Raw genomic sequence first — 24,055 nt, 5'->3', positions numbered from 1 at the left:
CGGGCGCTGGGCGAGGGGAGAGGGCCCGGGGCAGGGCAGGGCCGGGCCGGGGGTGAGGGCCGCTGGCGGGTGCCCTGCGGCTCCTCGCCCTCTGCGGGCAGCTGCCGTCGCGGGCCGTGCTCCGTCCTTGGCGCGGGTTCAGTTCTGTGCTGCTGAGGGGTTTGGATTGTGTGCGCCGAGCGCGTGAGTTCAGTGCTGCCGGAGTGCTTGCAAGTTATGAATGTGCGTGCGAGATGTCAGTTGCGTTACCTGTGGTGAGTGAGGCTGGGGTTTGCTTGGCCTGGTGCGCTGGTTTTTCTGGTGGGAACCACCTGGGATGCTGCTAATGCTTCGGTTACTGATTCACAGGACACCTGTGTGTGTTAACGTATGCGGTCTCGTTATACAGCATTAAAACAAAATGTCATCAGTGCGGTCATCCTCGTCTTTGCCTGTACAGAACTGTACTGCTCCTTTGTCGGACTCTGGTCTTCAGGAGAAGCTGCTGCTTCCTCATGCTGCTGAGGCAAGTTCATTCTACTCCTGTTCAGCTTGGGTTTTCTCATTCTATTTACTTTGTTAAAACGATTCAAAACAGGTATTTCGAAACACACTTCCTAGCTACAAACAGGAAGTGGGTGCTGGTTCAAAAAATGGGTAGTGAGAGTGCTGGACATACAAACGGTATACTGGAACTGTGGAAAAAATCTTACTTGTTCCTTTCTGCTTACATAGATGGGCTAGGATAAATGAAACACAAAGTTTAATCTTCCAACATGCTGTTTTCACTAGAAGTAATTAAATTCAAGAACTTAGTTTCAGTTATATAACGAAGAGAAAGCTATAGAAACCTGTACTCTGTTACACAAGTTCAGGTCTGCAGGGAAATGTAAGCCTGCAATAAACTGAGACAAGCAAATATGTATATTAAAAAGCCACAACATTCGATATTTGGAGTGTAGTTATTTGCCTTATGGCAAGAGTTGGAAGCAGAGCAGTCTACATTCTGATTCTGTGAGGAAGTGATTTTTTTAGTTGGGAACTTCCAAAATTCTGTTACTCATTTTCTTGATTATGCTAAGGATGTATGAATATAAATATCCTTTTGGTGGAGATGCACCTGGCACAGGCTGAAAGCAGGAGAAGTGGGTCCTGGTGGGTGGAGGAGGCAAGACAATCCGCTTCTGAAAAATAATGAGTAATCAGTGGAGCACTGAGCGGAATAAACAGATAACTTTCTGCTTGACAAGGGCATCAGTCACACCAGGGTGCGAGGGCAGAGGCAGGAGAGAGGTGTTTGGAGAAGGGGTGAGGGTGATGGCGTGTTCCTGGCGCTTGACAAGGAAGTGGGGGGAATGGGATGCGTTTAGGTAGTAGAGGCTTGGCTCTGGACTTGCCGTGGCATGGGCAGCTTCATGTTCGTGTGCAGCCCTGCAAGGTGAGGAGCTTTTCCAGACTGGGAAAAGAGAAGAGCCATTGCTGTTTCCAAATTGGAAGAACTTTGCTGTGAAACATAGTATTGGTGTCTGAGCAGGACTTGGCCTGCATCTTCACTGGACATAAACCATTTACCTTTGCCGTGTGGATTAGGTGTGTTCTGCGAGCAGTCAGTTTGAGGGTACATCTGTGATACCACAGGCTTTTACCCTTATTGGAAGTCATAAATGAGAGACTTTGATCTTCAAAATTTATCCTAAATGATTCTCCTGAAGAGCTGACTTGTTGTATACTGACATCCTTGAATTAGCAAGATCAGTGTCCTAACTGTGAGTTATACTAAATGCTACACAATTATGAATGCTATTTCAGGGAAAAACGTATGTGCCACCTGGAGAAGCAGGAAAACTCTGTTTGCTGATTCAGCTGTATGAAAAGGATTATCATAGAACTGCAGAAGCCATCCAAAATGGAAAATCTTTTACTGATCTAAGCAGAGAATCTGACAGTCTAGAACACCAGATGAGAAAATACGTAAGGCATAAACACAGAACCAATGCAAATGTGCATTTCTTAAATGAGCCTTAAACTAAGGTTTAGTCTTAACATCTTCTTTAACAGATGTGTCGGGAAGACTTTTTTGTGATGTCCTGTGCACTAAGAAAGTTATTGCAAAGTTGGAAGGAATTTGGCAGGCAATGTATGTTAAAACAGGAGGTGCATCACAATGAATTCCTGTTTAACAGTAATGTCATGTGGAACTCGCACAGAAACCTCATGGAGCAAAGAATGTACATTTTATTAAAATTTAATGTGATTTGTCACTGCTGACTTCCTTAGCTTTTTTTCGGAAGCCATGAAGTTCACCTTTTGTTCTTGCAAGCTGAGATGGGTGTTTATTCTGAACTTTTTGTTTTAATTTTAAAGATAATATTCTTGATTTTCAGGTTTTCATAGAGAATGCTAGCTGTCTTACAGCATGAGGCTTTTTGTTGATCATTAGAGAGAAAGGTCATAGAGAGCTAACTGTGGGGAAGACAATTTCCTGAGAATGGAAAGATGGTTTGAGTACTTTAGATTTCTGGTCACTTCTCAATTCTGGGAATTCTTCTAAGCACTTCTGGTTTTGCTGATAAATTACCGTGGGGTCACAAAATATCACTCCTGTTTGTTTTTTTTCTTTTTTTTTTTTTTTCCTGATAGCAAATCTGACTCAGTGTAGTCAGGAAGGGATAGGACTTCTGCTGAATACGATGTTTGTAAGTTTGCAGTGCATGCAGAGATGGAAACCTGGATGCAAAATTGGGGTCTATGTACTGACTTTACAGATAAACGTGGGATCAAGGTTACAGAGCATTCTGAGGAATTACATGCAGGCCAGGATAAGGTGAATGCTTTGCAAGGAGTTGTAGTAAAACTTTTGATGCCAGAGTTTTCACCTTGAGGCAGTAGCTTTATCCTCTCACCAGCGAAATGAAAATGTTTAGGATTTATAATCTGAAAGTCCCACAAGTCTATTTTTTTTTAAATGGAAAGTTAGCCTACCCCAAAAACCGGACATTTTAAAATGAGAAACTTAGTTGACAATACTATAGACACATAAATTCTTTTGAATTTGTAGTGACAGTTAATGTAGGTTGATTTTTGTGATCTCCCAGCCTATGCTTTCTGCGTCAGTTTTCAAATTCTCCTAACTGAAGTTCCTGAAAGGCTTTAAGGCTTAACATTAATCATTAAAATATCACAAGTTGTACAAATAGTTTTACTATTTGACTACATGTTTAAATAACACTTAAGTATTTATGGTATTTAGAGTCCTTTTAACTACAGAAAGAAATTGGTGTATGGAATGACCCTAGTTTGTTTTCTTCAGCTGTGAAGTTCTATGCACGAAATAACTTGAATCATTAGGGTTTAAACCACCAACTCTTAAGTAGCTCGTGAATATGTGAGCTTTCATATTCCTACATACCAAATTTGAAAATGTACCAAATCATATGCACCAAATTCAAAACCATTGAAAAAATGCTAAATCCATTATAATGGGAAGTAATTTTTTAATATTTCCTGTTTCTGTCTTGCAGTTAAACAGTAAAAACCTTGACACTTTGATGCAGAAGTTAAGTGAAAATGAAACCCAAAATACTGTAAGTAAATTAAAATTTTTGTCTCTTTTTGTTCTGTGCTGTACATCTGAAAATGACTATGCCGTGGCATCAGACAGGTTCAAGTGACAGTGGCAAAGTGTGAGTAGTTGCGGTTTGTCATCACAAAATGGAATCTTAGTTCTACAGCTGTAATTTTCTTCAGTGTGCATTACTGTTGCATTGTTGTGTACAGACATTAAAATAATCTCCTTGTTATTTTTTTTTCCATGAAGAATCTCAGGAGAAAAATATTTGAAAGGGAGAAACATGTTAAAGAACTTTCATCCAGGCTTCAGCTTGAAAAGGTGAGTGACAAGTTCTGTTGGAATGAATGCTTTCTCCCAATGTACTAGATTCTTATCTACAAATTTAAAATTTTGAAAAAAGCAATTATTGCAAAGTTCTATGAAAAAAAAGGAAAATCCTGAAAGATATTTGCTACAGAAATATCTTAAAACCATCAAGACTGTATCCAAACCTGTTAAGAATACAAGTTACCTTTAACACTGATGTCCTGCAGTTCAGGGAGGGGCATACACCTAGACTAATGGCATTTGGCTTCTCATTTACAGATTGGTAATAGTTCTGGAAAAAAATACTTGTAATGAAGTAATACAGAGTAAACTAAACAGCTGCAGTTCACAGTTAGTTTCTATGGCTCTTTGAGCTCAATGAATAGGGAAAGGTAGTAGTGACTGACAGCAGAGCTAGTATCATGAAAGACTGACAAGACCTCATTCATTCTCTGAACGAAACGAAGGGGCTTAGTGCAGAAACCAGCACAGGAAGACAAAAATTGTCTGTCCTGCATAAGAAGGTACTGTAAATGTTTCAAAATTATTTCACAGGTAGTTTAGCAATCTGTGTTATAGTACTTCTGTACCTGAAGTGCACTTTATGTGTATGCAATGCAGCGTGGTTCAGTGTTAGTGAGAGACAGATTAGGCTCAGTTAAACCTTTAAGGGAACAATGGTGTACTTTGATTTTTGTAACTCCTTGGGGTATTTTGAGTGCCATGGTCCTTCTTTAAGAATTTTTGTTTCCTTAACCGAGAGAACATACCACTTGGCTGCAGGATAAACTTAGCCAGTTGATTGTAATAGAGGAGCCCTGTGGGGGTGCCCACTTTCACACTTGGCAATTGGCATGTCCTTGTCTTTATCTTGAAGTGCAGCAGCATGTTTTGATAGAAACGTCCTTTTGCTTGAGAGTAAAAATGCTGAACAGAAAAGCCTATAAAGATTCCGAAGACCACAATGCCAGTGAATCTCAGTATTGATGGGATCTGAGCAGCATGCTGTGTCCTGACTAGGCATCTATCTAATGTTTAACAGTTTGAGGTGCCCAGCATCTGAAAGGATAAATTATCATCTGTGCTATCCCCTTGTTCCTTCTTATGTTATCTCCAATAAATAGCATTTTCATCAATACCTGACTGAGTCTGCCTTTCTTACTGGTGTCTGTAATGAACGCTTGCTCTGGTATATTACAATGGTCTTCTAGTCTATACTGATAATGTGACTTCTTGCTGCTTGTTTTCATTATTTCTTATTTAGAAAGAGCCAAAGAAATAAAGTTGCAAGAAATTTCATAGAATCATCTGACCTCAGTTCTGGTGACAGAAGTTGCCTATTCCTGTATGCTTTATGTATCCCTCCAAAACTGGAGTTTGAACGAAATGTATCAATGCTTCTAATAGCAGGTGGTGGTCTTTGGTATTTAATGAAGATCAGTTCGGGTCTAATTAGTCAGGGCAGAGCTGATCAATGTGTCTCAATTTTAGTCAGCCTTGGCTCAGCCTGGATTTCTGAGTTCATGCTTCCAGGCCTTGTTCAAACTACTTAAAAGAGTCAGATTAAATACAAGGCATCAATTATACATACATTCTTTCAAGTTTGTGATGAATTAACATTAATAACATTAGTAACAGGTTACTGCTTGTGAATATACTTGTAGAGCATGTTTTATCTTTTCCAGCTTTTGAAGACATTCAAATGTCAGTTAGAAGTTATGGCAAAGTAGAAATATGTAGAAAGCATCATACAGCCTATCTCCATAGACCAATAGATTTGTTTTTATTTCTCTTTCTTAGGTGAATATACAGAAAGAAGACCATCTGTCAAGATCAATAAAGTCAGTACAAGCTCACCTGCAATGTCAAATTCAAAGAAAAGAAGTGGAAAATGACGAATTAAAAGTGAAAATACAGGTCAACATATTTTTACTTGTGTTTCAGTTTATTTGAAAAAATTAGCAAAGCCTTACTGTGGTCAGAATTTAACTCAGGGTGAGTGTCAACTCTTAAAGTATCACTTGAAATCAAACTCTTGGTAAAAGAAAAATCCTAAACAGTAAAAATCATTAGCATTTATGGTCCCCCAGAATGAGTTTCTGTTGTAAGATAAGGGTGATGAATCACCACGTTTGTTTTTATTGACTGTGAAGGAATCAATAAACCTCTTAATACTGACTGAAAGAGAAATGCTTAAGACTAATGCCTAACCTCACTTTGTTTAAGGTAGGTAAAATTATTTCCATTTTCCGTTCTAAAAATGAAGAGGTAAATTTGGGCGTTTGCAGCAGTTACTGGCTTTAGAACAAGTCAGGGAAGAGGTCATCTGTCAGAGGCTGGAGCTGTGTGTAGCCTCAGATTTCAGTAGTTGAAACTTGTCAAGAACATAGGCCTGAATGAGAAAGCATTGGCTAAAGAAGAATGTGTTTCTTATTTCCAAACTTTTTTTAGTAGCATACATCCACTATTAATTGCATCATTTGAAGTTGTTAAGGAATGTATAGCAACTCAATTTCAAAAAACCCCACATATTTCTATGTCTGCATAAATACCTCATGTTTTCTTCTGAATAAAAATTTCTTCTTGTTCTGCCTAGTACAATTATAGAATTCCAACAACATTTTCATTAAAGTAACTTGATACGCAACTGTATTTTCATTCAATTTTTATTTAAAAGTTTGTTTGCTCTTCAAAAAGTGCTGAAGTCAGTTGCTAGCTTAAATCCTTGTAATGATTTTGTTAATATCTGTACAAAAGCTTGTGAAAGCTTAGCATTACCCTTATGAAATTTATTCTCAATTTAAATTTACCTCAGCCACTGAATAATGCCCAAAACACTTAGTGTGATTGTGACCTCCTGCGGTTATAACAGGGGATTACAGTTGTTTACTTGTACCAACAGTTAAAGTCTGTACATAGACTCAGATTTTATATTTGCTCTATTTATTGAATGCTTTCTTCTGTTGCCTCCCCCAAGTCATGTCTTTGTTTATTAAATGCCTGATAAGCATCTCTATATGAAAACTGCTTCCTGCGTATCTTGGAGTTTTTATAATTTAATTTTTTGAAGTACCCGAGACCGTCTTTTACTTGGAAAACCACATACCTTTTGCACTGATTGTTGAAAAATGCTGGGGCCATTAGCAGGACCTATGCTGACAGATATCCTTTCATATGCATAATATGCATATTTTATAGCAACTGGCAACTAGTATCTTGAATAAGGCTGGCACATTAACGTAATCAGCAGGTAAATGGCATGCCATTCTGGTCTTTATTCATGTAGAACATAATTAAGTTAAATGTCAGACCTAGACTCAGAAGTAGGAAACAAATGCATTAATCATTCTTACAATTAGAATACTTATCAGTGACTTGAGACAAATTTTACACTGCTAGCTTACTTACATTGCTGTAGTTTGACGGAAGAATAATAAGTGATATGAATGGAACTTGCACTTGTCTTTATGAAAGTAGTTGTCTGCTGGTAGCTTTGTCGTGGTTTTGATAAACTGTAGCACTTTTAAAATAATTGTGTCTGAGATTCTCCTTGAAGCAGAGTCTGGTATTGCTTTTACGATATTTCATCATGTAGTGTCTTAATGGTCTTTTTCCATTCATATTTAAACAACAGATGATATGCAGACGAAAAGTACAGAACTCATGAAGTTAGAGAGGCCAGCTTCCAGGGTTGGATAGGATCAGTACACTCCCTTCATCAGAGTGCTGTAAAAATTTAGGTAGTCAAAAATATTAATAGCAATAGAAAAGATAATATAATAACAGTGGTAGAACTCGGCTCTCATCTCAATCACATTGTACACATTTGATAATACAATTAAATGCATTAAAATACATTTAATGCCAATGTATTTTTACAGGTATTTAAATAAAAATACGTTTAATGCAAATGTATTTTATTTCCCGAGTGCTGCAAAATCGAGTATTTGGGAAATGATGGTTATTTGTTATCCTTACAATGTGTGATTTACACCTGTGGTTTAAGCTCTATCATAGCCTATTTTAATTATCTTTAAGCAATTGTCTGCTGTGGGCAAGAAAGTGCTTAATCTTTTCTTTTTCCATCTTCTGCTCTACTGTCCATTGAACCCAAAATGTAACTTTCTGTAAAAAAATAGTTTCTTTACTAAACAATTCTGTTTCATTAAAAGAGTGGGGCCATTATATGCATGGGAAAAAGTCAGAGATCTTGGAAGAAAATATTGTCATCTAATTACAGACCATATTGTAACACATATATTCAGGAAAAGACTGTGGCCTTTCCTAGCATCTTGACTTAAAAAAAATCAAATCCAAGACCTTAACTTTTGTATTGAATTTTCATACGCAGTTATACTGACCTCCAGCCTTAGTTACATGTGTGCTCACTACAGATTCAGAACATAGGCTACTACTATATCAGTGAATATCAATAGTAGCGTCATTTAGGTGATATTCTTTGTAGAAATCTGTCACTAGCGATGATGAAACCGCTTTTATTTTCCTCCTCATAAATGGGTGTAACATCCATGCCGTGCCTTCTGCATTGAAATTCTGCATTCATTTCCAAGAGCATACAGCGATGGTTAGATTGCTGTCTTTTCTTCTGCTCCTGCCTGCTTCTGCACCTCCTTGACCTCTTCTCTTGATCATCTTAATAATGAGTTTCCCAGCATTTATTTGCTTTTGCCTACTGCTGTATGTACCTTGGCTAGCTCCTTGTATCAACCACAAATTTTGAGATACAAAGATATTATAAATACAATTGATGTTCCTGATTATGTTATGTCACAAAATGATCTGTAAGGTATAGAATTTGAAAAGAGTTGATGTCTGATTATGCTGCAGACTCTAGAAAAGAAAATAACTGAGTGGAAACTTCAAGTTGGTGAATCCAAGCACCAGATGTTAGCCCTAAGGGAAACAAGTGAGAGAGAGAAGACTGCTCTGAAAAAAGCAATCAGGTCCCAGAAACAAAGAGCTGAACACTTTGAAGCAGCTGTGGAAAATTTAACCTCCAGAATAAGAGAAAGTGTGAGTAACTACACTGTGAGCAATGTCTTGCTATGTTGTTTTAAACTGAACTACTGGGAGACTTTCACCTGTGGAAAATAGGAAAAGTTGGTTGGTCATGCTATGTTTGTATCTCTTAGTTTTTACTCCTTGTTTAAGGAAAAAGGTTGCTATAAGTGACATGCAAACTGTTACTACATTCACTGCCTTTGTTTTGTTAAAATTTAGTGAGTGTCTTAAGCCATGAGGTTGTACACTTCAACTGCAGTAAGAGGAGTCTGATCAGCTTTCAGTTGCACCTGTCCTGGTCTTCCTGTTAGACCTTTGTGTAGATATACACTGACTAACTCAGAAGCACACTATACTAACTGAGCATCCATGGCTGGGGTTTGAAGTCTGTGTTTTCTTATTTATCAGTGTATGACATCTCAGGTGGATACTTAGCTTTCTGTTTCTAAGCTGCTTGCTGTGAACCTTTTTGAAATCCAGGTACAAAACTTCCTTAATCCAAATTGTTCTTAGATTCTTGCCCTGCATATCCCTACAGTCTGTAATTGTTCAGAAAGGCCAGGTGGATCAGAACTGTGCAGAAATCTTAATTGCCTTATTTAGATTTCCTAATAAGAGTATGTTTTCATAATCTTAGATGTGTTGCTATCATTTTGGATATATCAGTATTAATCAGTATATATTTTTCCAATTAGTATACCAGGAGAGGGTTAATAATGTTTTTTGGTTCCTTTGATCTTTGTGAGAAGACAGTATTGGATCTTTAAGTACACTTAGCAGTACAGAGGGATTGCAACTAGCTCCTGAACTTTTGATATTTTGTAGTCAAACTGTTGTTTTCTTTCCCCGTTGAAGACCTGGTGTATTTTCAAGATAGCATGTATTGGTGAATTATCCATAGTTCTGTGAGGGACTTTACCTAACTTTGCGTTTCTTACCTACCTATTATTTTTTTATTCTTAAAATCTTTTGGCAGATTTTTATTTCTGTATTAATTTATGTAATTTATATGTAGTAGAGATGTGTTGGAGACAGATATTTTTGTTGTAAGAAAATTATTTCATCCTAAATTTTGAAATATTGTTATGTTCGACAGTTGATATACAGTGCCAGTGTTTAACTGTGTCTCTGCCTTGAAAGGAAGTCTGTACTTAGACTTTAGTTTTTTAAAATATGGATACTTTTGTTTATTCTCTTGTGAGGCAAGACAAAATTTACATTGCTTTGTACTGGGGATATCCAATAAAGCCATCTTATATTAAATAGCTTTTGTGTTTAGAAAAAATTATAGAACTAGATGGCATTCTTCAGTGGCATTCTTTTGTTACATAATTTGTAATTCCTATATTCTCTAGGAAGTCAGACTGTCTGAGATACTGTCAGCTTCTGATGCCTGGAAAAAACAGCATGATAGAATGGTTGAAGGAAAGATAACATTAGAAATTCAAACAGAAGATATTAAGAAGTAAGTTAAATTGTTGATTTTTTTTATTTTTGCTTCTGTAGTCACAGTGTTGATGTTCAGTGTAGTACTCAGTGTTGAGAATGTAAACAAGTTTAAGTATTTTTATTTTAAAATTCTGAGCAGAATTTAGAAGCTGGAAAGTAGAACAAATTTAAGATTTTTAGCCTTCCCTCTGCTGCATTTCACAACTTTTTTCTAAAACTTCATTCCCCCATACAAGTAAGGATCGTATTCTTTTCCCTTCATACTTCCATTTACCCTGAACTTGCTGGTAGCTACTATGCTGCTTCCTCAGAACCACTTATTTAGTAACTGATTCAACAGCTTGAGCATTAACCCTCGTGTCTACTGCAGTACAGAAGAAAGTTCTTAGGCTTCTGGTTTCTACTTCAGACTTATGATGGCAAAAATTATTTCAGTTCCACTAATATCTCACCCCACTAGAGGACAGACAAAGGTTCCTCTCAGATGCGCATTTGAACAGTTTATTCTCATAGACAAAAACAACACAAAATTGTTCAACCTTATTGAAACTACACAGTCAATTCTTAATATACACGAAGGATATGCCATTTTCTTTTGCAGACAGTGACAAATATCCTTTTGCCTTTTCTGTCAGTAGAAACGTGGACTATAATTCAAACAAGCAAATGAAACTGGCAGGTGCCTTTATGCTAGGTCTAAGGCAGAATGTTTATTTTGCAAAGAACTTAATTCATGCTTACATATGTACCAGGACAAATTAAATTGGCTTGACTCTTTTGTTTTTGTTTCAGAAAATCTGATTTTTCTGAAAATACTTTCAGATATTTTAAAATTTAACAGGAGTGCAGGTACACAACATCCATCCAGAAATCTGTCTAGCCCGCTGTTGCTCCAGTGTGTACGAGGAGGCATCTAGGAAAGAATAAGAAAAGGGAAACATGTATGATCCTTACCTCAAGTACTCATTCTGCTTCCAGCTTGTTCTTGCTAGTTTTATTTTAGCTGAAAATACAAGTCTTTGCTTGAGATGGACCATTCTAACAAGACTTGTTCTAAACTAGCTATAGAATGTTCTTAGTAGGACATTATCTGATAGACCCCATAAATTAAATATTTTCACTCCATTTTGTACAGTATGTGTATGCATAGTTGTCCTGGAAGTATGCTTGGGTGTTCTAGGTAATGAAATTATTTATAGTTGAGCTAGGACCACTTCCTTGGTGGACCACTCTTTTGTATAGTTTCTTATTTCAATAGATACTGCTCTCTTGGGATGCTTAAATGCATTCTTTTTTTTTTAATAAGAACAATGTAGGAGTAAGTGCCAAGGTAGAATTTAATTTGCATAGTGAGAGTTTTGGAAGCATTGTATATTATACAGAAGTTCTTGCCTGTCTAACAAGGCAGATCACAAACCTTTTGGAAGACCTGAAAAGAAAGGAGGAATTGGGAAGAAACTCAGACGAGGAAATTCTTGGAAAGCTAAATTCTGTTAACTCTGAAAATGAAAAGATTTGCCTTGAAAATGAAAAATTAAAGGTGAGATCATTATAAATCACTGTTGAATAGCTCTGCATTTCTGATACGTTTATGAAGTAACCACATTAATTCCCTTCGGGCCTTCTGTCTGGAGATTGCAAACCTGTAGAATAAGTTTTGCCATCCATTTTTTACAGTAAGCGAAAATGAGACATTGAAAATTTGTCAGTGGAAATCTATGGCAAAGCTAGAGACAAGGGAGTCTAATCATCTATCTGCTTAACCAGGATGCCATTTGTTTTACTGTCAGTAGCTACAAAATTGCTTAACTAGAAATTGTTCTTTTATGTTTGTAAAACTTGCTTTCAAATTGAAGAACTAAGTTTAGTTCAATTACTAATTTCAATTTTTAAAGGGTTTACAGGTTTTGTATTGTATTTATCCTCCAAAGTAAATGTACTCATGAGCTGTCAAATGGACTGTGGGCTATCATTTTTGTTTGACAGGATTAATAATTGCCTCTTTCAATGCCTGCAGGTCACTTGCTAGTAATATTATATTGTAGATTGTGTTCTTTTAATAAAACTCCTACAATTTTTGTATTTTCTGTGTTTTAATCAAGGCTTCCCTTGCTACATTGGAAAGTAGTACTGTTTCTGTTGAAAATGAGCTGCTAAATCTGCAAGAAAAGGCAAAGCTGCAGGAAAACCTTGCTGAACAGTATAAAAATCAGGTGAGTAGCATATTTGAAATGTTCAAGTATGGTTGTTATATCTGTAAGCAGTTTTGAGAAAATGATAAAGGTTTTGTTTGTAATAAAACAGATTTGTTTTCATGGTGATTGTAATACTGTTGTAACATTCAGGATGATAGAAGAGAATGCCATTACAAACCATATCCAAGAATAGTCTCCACATTATTACTAGTACGCATAATCCTTACTCAATTATGTGAAGCCCAGTTGAAGCTCATTGAAGCCAGCAGAGCTAATTACATACTTGCATAGAAAAGATTTGCTTCCTAAAAAGCAAGTTGGCAACCCAGTAAACTATATTTAAAAAGTAAAATTTGAGTCTGATGTCTTTAGTGGATGTATCCAATGATATTTTACCTCTCCTTAGTCATATCTTTATTTCCACATTCCTAAGAAAAGTAAACCAGCATTCAAGTACTGTTGTAAGAGTCTTTTTATTTACATAGGTAGCTCCACATTGAAAGTACCAGCAAAATACGTAAATCAGACTTAAAATGGGCTTTTTTTTGTGTGTCTTTATTCACAGAGAAGAAATTTTCAAAGTTTTCAAAGCTGTATGTATTTCTGCTATAGTATTTCACTGGTAGTCTTCACTTACCTCTTTTTAAAATCACTGACAAGAGAAAAGAGACGTTACAAAATCTTAAGTACGACCTGTGTGCCTTGTCTGTGGAATGCATCACTACAATTAAGCCTGTTGCTAGCTTTAAGATGGGAGACGTAGTTCCAGGGAACAGCCAGCCTTAGTTAATGAGTGGGATGAAACTCCCTAGCTGGTAGCTGTGGTGACTGCAGATGGCAACTGTCGGTGATACTTGTTATCTGGGGAGAGAAGGGCGAGTCATGCTGGCTGCTTCTGTAGCACAACTGTAGCTCATTCTCCATTGTTGAAAACAAAGTGGTGTTATCAGAGTGCTCTTCACCGGGTTACCCTTTCATATTTGCTGTGGTGAGTAGGATAATGAAAAGAAATAACTTCATATAATGACAAATAGTGAGATTCTATTTAGAAATCAAAGGTTTTCCTTTATGCTTCATACTAATGACTATATCTTTTCTATATTTAAAAGAAACACCTTGCAAATGTATGTGAAGAATATATGTTGTCCTAGGTACAAAAATTACAAACAGCAGTAGAGAAATTGAAATGCAGATATGAAACTGTCTTAAATGAAAACAAAAGGATAGCAGAAAACAAATGCCTAGAAGTAGATCAGGTAAGCTTTGCAGTAATAAAGCATGCTTCAGAATAATTCTGTAGGACATTGATCTTCCCTACATTGTTGTGGTCTGCTTACTAGAAGTCACAAGGTACTGGCTCTTTTTCTTTCTTCTGTTTCAATGTATAAAATTGTTTTTAAATTCACCGAATGTTTTATTAAATCTTACTTGAGACCAGGTGGTTTTTTTGGATACTACACAATTGCAGACAGGTGAGAAATGGTTCCTAGAATAATGACCTAAGGAGTTGGGCTGCTATTTTAGAATTTGAGAATTCTTTTGTCACTTTTAAAAATGTGATTTTGCGTTGATGATTTTAAAACTGTATCCTTCCACGGAACAGCTGCAAAAGTTGCATGAGGAAGCAAACCTACTGTAAGACTGCTTTGTTTGTCTTAACTAGCAGTTAAAACAGAGAATCCATACAGACATGAGTTTTCAGTCTTTCAGCAGATGGAGCTGAATGCTAGAACATAGTTACCACATTCTTAAGCATCAGGAAACAATACAAAATTGGTAGGAAAATCAGTTTCATCAGTTCCACGGCTAATCAAAATACATATTCTTTTAAGCAATAAAGTTGAGGCAGAGACAGGTTTTGAGCTACAGATGATGTCTATGTGGACTTCTGTAAGGCCTTTGACACGGTCCCCCACAACATCCTTCTCTCTGAATTGGAGAGAGATGGATTTGATGGGTGGACTGTTTGGTGGATGTGGAATTGGTTGGAAGGTTGCATCCAGAGGGTAGTAGTCAATGTCCACACAGAGATTGGTGACAAGTGGTGTCCCTCAGGGGTCTGTGCTAGGACCAGTATTGTTTAATATCTTCATCTATGACCTAGACAGTGGGATCGAGTGCACCCTCAGCAAGTTTGCAGACAACACCAAACTGAGTGGTGTGGTCGACATGCCTGAGGGACAGGATGCCATCCAGAGAGACCTGGACAAGCTCAAGAAGTGGGCCCATGTGAGCTTCATGAGGTTCAACAAGGCCAAGTGGAAGGTCCTGCACCCGGGTTGGGGCAACCTCCAATATCAATACAGGCTGGAGAATGAAGGGATTGAGAGCAGCCCTGCCCAGAAGGACTTGGGGGTACTGGTGGATGAAAAGCTGGACATGAGGCGACAATGTGCGCTCACAGTCCAGAAAGCCAACCATATCCTGGGCTGCATCAAAAGCAGCTTGGCCAGCAGGTCGAGGGAGGGGATTCTGTCCCTCTTCTCGGCTCTAATGAGACCCCACCTGGAGTCCTGCATCCAGCTCTGAAGCCCTCAGCACAAGAATGACATGGAGCTGTTGGAGTGGGGCCAGAGGAGGGCCCCAAAAATGATCCAGCAGATGGAACACCTCTTCCGTGAGGGAAGGCTGAGAGATTTGGGGCTGTTCAGCCTGGAGAAGAGAGGGCTCTGGAGAGACCTTAGTGCAGCCTTCTAGTACTTAAAGGGGGCCTACAAGAAAGCTGGAGAGGGACTTTTGACAAGGGCATGTAGGGACAGGACAAGAGGTAATGGCTTTAAACTGAAAGAGGGTAGGTTTGGACTGGCTATAAGGAAGAAATTTTTCACTATGAGGCTGTTGAGGCACTGGCACAGGTTTGCCAGGGAAATGGTCAATGCCCCATTCCTGGAAACATTGAAGGCCAGGTTGGACGGGGCTCTGAGCAACCTGATCTAGTGGTAGATGTCCTTGCTTATTACAGGGAGGGTTGGACTAGGTGACCATTAAAGGTCCTTTCCGACCCAGACTATTCCATGATTCTAGGTTTTGCATTGCCTGCAATGTGCTGTTTTAGAGAACAGAATTAGTCCTCACAGAAAAGCATCTTAGATGTTCATTTTTTTTTTATGCTAACTTTATTTTTCCATGATGAAGTTGTAGAATGGAGAAAAATATTTTTGATCCCATAAATAATATTTGCACAGCATTGTGGCATTCAGGTGTTCTTTGGTGTTGCTCTCTTTTCAAATACTGCAGTAGTTGTATGGTCAGAATTTTTCCTGTATGCTGCCTAGTGTGTCTGTGTGCTGTCTCCCAAAATATATTGCGATAAAAATAAAATAAAAATTTGGATATTGCATGATGAACTGCTAACACTTGCATAATTTTGTAAATGTTCATTATGAGTGTTACTGAGTCTTTAATGAAATGTACTCAGAGATGGACACTTCTCCAGTGGTGAACTTGTAACTTTATCAGTGTTTTATAAAATAGGTGACATTGTGCAACTTGTGTAGCATTTCAGATTTATTACTTACATGGAAAGCCATTAAGTATTAGAATAATTAATTTACGGTTTTGTATTTACATTTTTTTCCTGTGATGCTACTATGCAGGTGAAGGACAAAATGGAGGCTGAGTTAAAGGAGTTAGAACATGTCTGTGACATGCTGAAAGCAGCTGAGAGAAAGCAGCAAGGATATCAGGAAAAGCTTATATCCTGGGAAAGGACCCGTGCAGAGAAGTGCAAAACCCTTAGGGACCTGCAGGTTCAGGTGCTTAGAACATGCTTATTTTTAAAGATAAATGAGAAAATTATGTGGAAGAAAGGCTCTGGAACATTTTTTTTCCTATTAGCATGTGTGACGGTTGTGCGGTTTCCTTTGTTACTTGCTTCATAAATCAAAAACTTCTTCTGTAGAAATAGCATCATGCAAGTAAAACTATTGCCAACTGTATTTACGTGAATTCAGTGTGTGATAACACTGGTTACTTTCAAATTCTGTATCTTTTAAGTGAGTATATTCCTAATCTTTTTGAATACTTCTGTCCTGAGATGTGTTACAGAATTCTTCCCTGGAAATAAAGGCGCAAGTCTAGTTATTGTTTGTACCTAGTGGAATAATTTAATTCCACATTAGTTTTATTTTTAATGACTAATTTGTAAACCAGACAATATTTGCTTAAATAAATAGTCATAAATTATATTGCTGAGGATGTGTAACTAACATTTGAATGATTATATTGTGTTGGTTGATCATTTCTATTTTTGGCAGTATTTTAGCACTACTGCTTGTATTTTCTGTTATGTCTGAATATGAATATTCCTCACCTTTTTTTTTCTGTGACATCAATTTCAGTTGCAGGGTGAAGTTTTGGGGGTTTTGTTGTTCTCTTTTCTCTCTCTTTTTTTTTTTTTTAATGTGTTTTTGAGTTAGAAGAGAATACTCTGTTAGCACGAATGACAAACGTGTTTGAATCAGTAGGACGGGAAAGGGGCTTAATCTTCTTCCTGTGTCAGCTGGAACACGGTGAATCTCTGTGTCCTTGCAGAATTTATAAGCTTATTAAAAAAAAAAAAAAAAAGTTCTGGATTTTGTTTTAAATTTCTTGTCAAGATGAGTTTCATAGCATCAAATTTTTTTCTTGTTTATCTAATTTTAAATACTCCTTCCAGGAATGCTCATGAGCTCATAAATCCATCTTTTCTTAGCAAGGTAACTAAGCAACAATGAATTTTGAGGTGCATATATAAAATGATGTATTCAATTTAAATTTAACTACATATTTTCGTGGATAATTTTAAAAAACTCTTTAATGAAGTAATTGGGAACATAATCACTAATCTGGTGGAACAGCAGTTAAATTTCAGCATTAAATCTCAGTGATATCCTTTAGAGATTCTAACCCTTGATCCTATGACCAGAACTTAGGAAAATTCCTTTCGAAGTAATTGGACTGTGTGCAGAAACCCTTTTCTGGGTTCAGCTGGACTAGGACATCGGTTTACTACCTCTCTGCTGGGGGTTTCTGCTACTACCAGTCTGCTAGCTGAACATCTTGTAATTCACATAAACAAAATCAGCCAAATTAGGTCAAATTACTGGATGAAACTGCTTGAGGCAGTCCAGTGAATGATGGAGGTTGCCCCTTAAATAATGGTGCCAGCCGGCTGGTGGTGTGGCTGTTCGTGGCTGATCTGCTGTTGATGGCTGGTAGCAAGTGCAATAATCTCATCGCTACTGTTATGAGATTTAAAAGAAAATGTGAAAGTTTGTCAGTCTGGATGCTGGGCAGGGGAAGACAGTTTGGCTGCTTGCTTTCTTCAGCTTCTGCTACTGATACATCTCTTTTTGTGAACTTGATTGTCTTTTTGATACTGTCTACTTTCTGAAATTCTTTGCTGGTGCTACACGGTTCTGCTATGATAACTCTGTATACATACGCAGTGTTTCATGCTTCCTGTGACTGTAGCATAAGGGAGCTGATTTTTGCTGGAATCTAAAGTGGCAGAGTCAAAGTTCACAAGGAGCTAGACCCGGCCAACTCTAATACACAAGGCTGCTTGAGCAGCCTGTGGGTTTTGTTAGGACTTCATTTTGTTACATAGCAGGTTTTCAGTGTTAAAAGTGTTCACATGAAGTTTTAATCTGCCACTTGGCTGTAGTTTATTTGTTTTAAATACAAGATAATGCTTACTTGAATATAAGACAGTGTTTACCTGAAATTACAGTTAAATTGTTTGATTGAATTTTAATAGGTAAGCTTACTTTCCTCTGCAGTATCCCGTACGTAGGTGCCTTCAATTAGAAATGGATTGTCATTTTCACAGGAGGAAGACGGTGTAACTTCCATGGGCAGTCTTTCCTTAGAAGAAGAAAACCATCACATTCAGAAGAAATATGAAGATCTGAAAAGGTAACTTTTTAAAAATCTGACTGCAATTAATTCCTACACTTTTCTGCTATAGTGAATTATAATACATTAATCTGTTTTGCTAAAGGCAATTAGAAAGGATGGAATTTCAAAATGAAGAACTTGCTTGTCAGCTCGAAAAAGAAGATGAGAGTCTTCAGTGCAGTAAGTTGCAGCTTGAAGAGAAAATTGCAGAATATAATGGATTAACCAGACAACTGGAATCTGCTTTGGAAGAAGGGAGAAAAATGGTATTGATGATTTAATACATCTCTTAATCTTGTTTGCTATTTTCTATTTTAAAATAGCGTTAAAAACAAATGTGCATGAGAAGAAAAGATGAGATAAGATAATTTTGCATGTAGGGATCAATACTAAAAAGTTACTGGGAATTTCTGCATGTTTGAATATGGATTGCACAATTCAACTTCTTTGTGGAATTCTCATCCTATTGAAATTAATGACAAAGTTCAGTGGACCAACATTTCAAATCAGGTTGATTCTGTTCAAATTTCCAAAACATAGTTGTTCTCCTATGGGTCTCACGATTAAACTCTCTAGGCTGCTGTATCGCAGTGTCCAATTAAATTAATTATAGTCTCATATTATTAATGATTTGTGATAATGATGGTACCAAAAATGGCCATAGAAACTCTGAGCTGTGAAAGGTTTGGCAGCTGTAATGTCCATGGAAATGTCTCGGGGCAAATGGAAGAAAGCATGATTATTCTCCATTCTGCATTGCACAATATATCAATACCTTTCCTATAGTGAGTTAAAGCTGATTCAGGCTAGATGTGATTGATGTTCTATTAATTTATACCAGATGTTCATTTAAAAAAATTGTTTGCTCAGTGTAAACAAGTCATTCCTGTAGACTTCCTTTAACTGTCATATGCAATTATATATACTATCCTATATATATATATTCATGGCTCATTCAGGTTTCCCAACATAAAATAAAGAATGCATTGACATGAAAAAAATCCTCCCAAGAAGTCCAGAGAGTACAGCTATATTAAACAGTTCCCAAAGAAGGTGTAGGCTTTCCATTTATTATTAATATTCAAAGCAAGAGCTTTTACACATTTCCTGCTAAAAATACATAACTAAAGTGTTAGATGACAAATAGGAAATAGAGCTATTAGTGCTAAGATATAAGACAATAATTTGTTTTGGGCTTTAAGTGAAAGTGAACATACATCATTTCTCTCTCATTACTGTTATAGGTGGCTGAAGAACTGGAAAAAATGTCGTACAAAGAACAAGTGCTGCAGACAAAAATGCTAGCTCTTGAAACTGAAGTGAGAGAGGGGCAAGAAGAGAAAAAACAACTCCTCTGCATATTTCACCATGTGAGTGAATAAAACAATTTATGACTTCAGAAATCACTTAACACATCACTGTTTACAGTAGGAGTTCCTTTTACTGAAATACACACTACTAATACAATTGATACACACTTTCAGGAACAGCAGATTAATTCAGCTTGGCAATATACTTTGTATATTGACATTTCTAATAGACTTAACAGATGCCCAGTGTAGCTATATCACCAGAATAATACTGAGTTTACATCTCTTATTCAGTCCAGTTTTTGCAGCAAGGCAAAAATCAAAAAATACGTATGAAGTTGTAATTTCCCTCCCGGATTAATCATGTTCACTAAGCATACCTAGATTTTGAATGTGTGCACAACATTTCCATAATGACGCAGTGGTATCTCCCCCCACCCCCCCGAGTTGGTTACAAGAATCTGATCTTACTGGAATTTGTGAAAAACTTTCATCTTATGTACCAATGTTGCACATAAATGTAGTTGGTAACAAAAGAGATACTCTGATTTTTCAAAGTGTCAGGCCTTTAAATGCTCGGGTTTTGATATGTTGATACTTACCTATTCAGCAAAGCCACAGTCTGAGAAGGTCTTTTGGATGAGTAATATTCTCTGAAAACAAATGGACAAAACAAGTCTGATTTATTATTTTATTTAATCCAGAAAATTTCAGCATAATTTCTATTAATAAAATGTCAGACATAGCTGAATTCCCTAGACTAGTGACACCAAATCGTTTGCTTTAATCAGTGTTTTGATACAGTTAGAGATTTGTCCTGTGATCAGCGATAGTAAGCTACAAAGCTGTTTAAAATCAATATAGAAGACACTAGAAAGGTTTACTATCAGTCTTCTAGACTTTCAAAAACAGTATTCTGTATTCTGACTTGAAGCCTTCAAAATTAGAATCAAGCCCATCTAAATGCAAACTCTATTCAAGATTAAAATAAGACATCAGAGATGTAGTTCTGAATTCAGTATTCTTCAATTACTTTTTATTTGTATCAAGTGTAACTTAATCTCTGCATTTACCCTAAGACACAGGTGTTCTTAAAACAACATCAGACATTGGCTAGTGTTTTATTCTACTTCAAATATTTTTTTTTAATGGGAATTTCTTACTATGTTAAAGTAAAATAGAAAATAAAGAAAATTTTCTTGTCTTTTGTCCCAGAAAGACTCACAGGTGTATTTTCACATGGTTTCCATTTGAAGCTTACAGTTAAAATAGAAATGTGAAAAATAAATGTCTGAGAGAGGAAGTGTTCTGATGTAATTAATTGCTTTTTATTCCAAACATTATTTACATATAACTGAGAATGCATTATGGAAAATGATAAAATGGTCTTATTCCTGTTGTAGCGAAACTGGAAACAAAACAGGGTTGTGAGGGTAACTCTATTCAGTTAGTCATTATAACCTGATTTTTTTTTATAAGACTGGATTTAAATCTGACGACTATAATTCAATTTTTTTAAAAAATAATTTATTTAACCAAGTAGCATATGAAATCTGTAATAGACATAAAAGGAAATACCTGACTATCTGTAGTATTTATATAACAAATGATCTATTGTGTGCATCAGGTATGGAACTAATGAGCAGGTAATACTGCTAATCAATCATTTTTTTTATATAAGGAACTATAGGCAGCAGAAATCATGTTGCATCAGAGATCAATACCAGATGTTTCCTTGAAAAATAAGCATGATAAAGAGAGTTCAGTCCATAATAGATTTAAGATGTTAGGAATCTTTCATGATAAAAATTCAGAAGGTTAGTTTTAATGTTCCCAGGCCTTTTTTGGATATAAGCTGATGCAAACATGTTCAGTTTGGTCCTGACAGAACATAAAGCTTCAGTATTTTGAGGCCTTTTTGGGAACCTTTGGTTTTGTGGAGCCTCTGAAAATTTTGGTGGGTAAATAAGGCTTATAAAAATTAGGTACTAGTTATCTTTTATTATTATTTTTATTGATTACTATTTTATTTCTGTTTTGCATTGCACTTGTCTTTTTTGTTTAGAGTGAAAAGCACCATGAAGTACACTTGAAAGAGCTGGAGAACAGCCTACAGAAGTCAGTGAACAAGAACCAGAGCATCCAGAATTATGTGCAGTTTTTGAAAGCTTCATACATAACAATGTTTGGCTGAATTTTTTAATTTATTTAATAAGAAAAAAACTTTTCAATATTTGACTCTAACTCTTGTTGGAGGCAAGGCTGTTAAGGCCTTCTAGTATTTTGCAGGACTGAGTACTATGTTAGTTCTTCCCTAGGAAAACTTCTGTTGTGGGCAGGGATAAGCAGGTTGATCATTACTGTATATCCTACTGGCTGGCCACATAGGGAAAATTTACCTGGTAAGACTGATTTGAATTGTGTTACTTATGGAACAGAAGTGAAAAGGCAGACTTCATGGCAGTAGTGGCAGGTGTGTAAGTGTGAGGTACACACACAAAGTTGTAAATTGGCCTGAGTTTACTAGGTGTTAGGTCTTGTGCTGTAAAATCTTATGTGCGTCCTTTTAGTCCCCAGTAAAGGCAGATGATCACAGATTATCTTTCAGTTTGCATGAGGGAAGAGAACGCCCACAGACTGGTTGTGTGGTAATTTGCATGTTTTAATTATTAATAATTATGTAATATTTATCGGTCATTATACTTCTGTTACTGTAGAAATCTAGTTGCCCAAGATAATGATATCTATCAAGACAGGCAAAAGTTTAGAGAGCATTAGGTTCCTTTCCTTTCTTTTCCCTGTAGTTTAGCACCGATACAGCACGCGCTTCTGCTCTGCATGAAATAGTTGCCACCGCAGGGCTGTCCCATCCAGCCTGTTTTCCCTGTGTCCATGTATGATCAGGAGTATACTATAGTAGTATTTCATAAATAGAAGTAGGAAGGTATTTTAGATACAGATACAGTTTAAGCTCTGAAGGTGTGGGTATACCCTTTCACGGTGGCACAGCTCCAGTAAGATACATAAGTATTTGTCGATGTTTGAGTACCAGAGCTGCTGTTCACTGACATGAGTAAGGCTGACTTATGCCGCAGGTTAAACGCATGTGAAGATTTGGCTGATACAGGGCTAATACAAAAAACAACTCAGAAAATAATTGGTTTTATAGATATATGCTGTGATACATTTTTTGAAAAATAGTACATTAAATGTATGTAATTTAGAATGTGTGTTTAAATAATATATATTTTTTGACTGAAAACATAAGTTCATGCACGAACAATACCTGTTTGTTAAACATAGTATTTCATTGTTAGTTATTTATGGTGAGTAGAATGTTGCTGGTTTTTTCTTTTTTTGCAAATGTTTATCCATCCTAACAAATACTGATATGTGTTAATGATCTGTTTGCGTGCACTTTTTAAAAATAAAGTTATAATTTATTGTATAATGACATGCTAGTAGCAAATATTTCTGTTAAATTTGGGGTTTTTTTGCATTACACGCACACACTTAACAACCATATTTGTATTTATTTAGTTTTGCTTGTGCTGCTTATAAAATATCAAAACCTTTTGAAAGTCATCATGTCTGAAAGAAAAATTTTAGAAATCAAGTGTTGAACCCAGTCCTTAAGTGGTTTTTAAAAGGCCATAATGGCAAATTGTGTGCTTTTCATTGATAAATGGTACATAGATGTAGAGTAAGTTGATTTCAGCCTATATTTTGCTATATGGGAAATGAGATTGATTTTTTTGTTGGTTTGTTGGGTTTTTTTTTTCCTTCCTGTGTCATTTACACGAAATAGATCTGGAATGATTAAAGTTGCTGGCAGCTTCAGATACCTCTTTACCCCTAAATGTCTACAAACAGAATAAATTTAAGGTATATCAAAGTATATATGACTTTATTTAACTTGTAAAATTAGAAATTTTTATTTTTTCAGTTCAATCCATAGTTTCCATCCTGTTAATCTAGACTTTCTTTCCTTTTATTCATATTCAATCACTGGAATATACATTCTTGCTCTTTAAAGTCTTAGAAATATCTTTAAAATGAAGACAGCATTTTGCAAATGGTGGTGATGTTTTTATGGCTCTCCATTGCTGATTTTTTTTTTTTTTTCTTTGCATGGTAGAAATAAGGTTACTAGTCACAAAGATCACTTTTTTTTCGTGGTTCCTTTTTGAACTGGTGTTAGCTGATCATGTTATTTGCATTTTAATTTTTTTTAGCTCATTTAGAGACAGATTGCTGGGATTATAATTTTTTTTTAATAAAGAAAAGAATGAGATTATTTTTGACTACCTAAGGATCTCACATTTACTCTAGATTGCTGCTTG

General features: G+C 36.4%; 1 protein-coding gene across 1 annotated transcript; it reads left to right on the top strand.

The window, feature by feature from the left end:
- Nucleotides 1-391: 391 nt before the first annotated feature.
- Nucleotides 392-23,047, top strand: ODF2L (outer dense fiber of sperm tails 2 like). Its single transcript, XM_075424070.1, has 13 exons — nucleotides 392-505; nucleotides 3,501-3,563; nucleotides 3,797-3,868; nucleotides 5,657-5,773; nucleotides 8,705-8,890; nucleotides 10,234-10,343; nucleotides 11,732-11,867; nucleotides 12,430-12,540; nucleotides 16,119-16,277; nucleotides 18,335-18,420; nucleotides 18,506-18,668; nucleotides 19,647-19,772; nucleotides 21,778-23,047. Exons 1-13 carry the CDS (start codon nucleotides 401-403, stop codon nucleotides 21,904-21,906), a joined length of 1,563 nt encoding a protein of 520 aa, XP_075280185.1. The 5' UTR covers nucleotides 392-400; the 3' UTR covers nucleotides 21,907-23,047.
- Nucleotides 23,048-24,055: the final 1,008 nt, after the last annotated feature.

This window comes from Opisthocomus hoazin, chromosome 6 (assembly GCF_030867145.1).
Source record: "Opisthocomus hoazin isolate bOpiHoa1 chromosome 6, bOpiHoa1.hap1, whole genome shotgun sequence".
Lineage (NCBI taxonomy): Eukaryota > Metazoa > Chordata > Aves > Opisthocomiformes > Opisthocomidae > Opisthocomus > Opisthocomus hoazin.
Note: the sequence above shows the minus strand (reverse complement) of the source record. Positions and strands in the feature narration are given on the sequence as shown.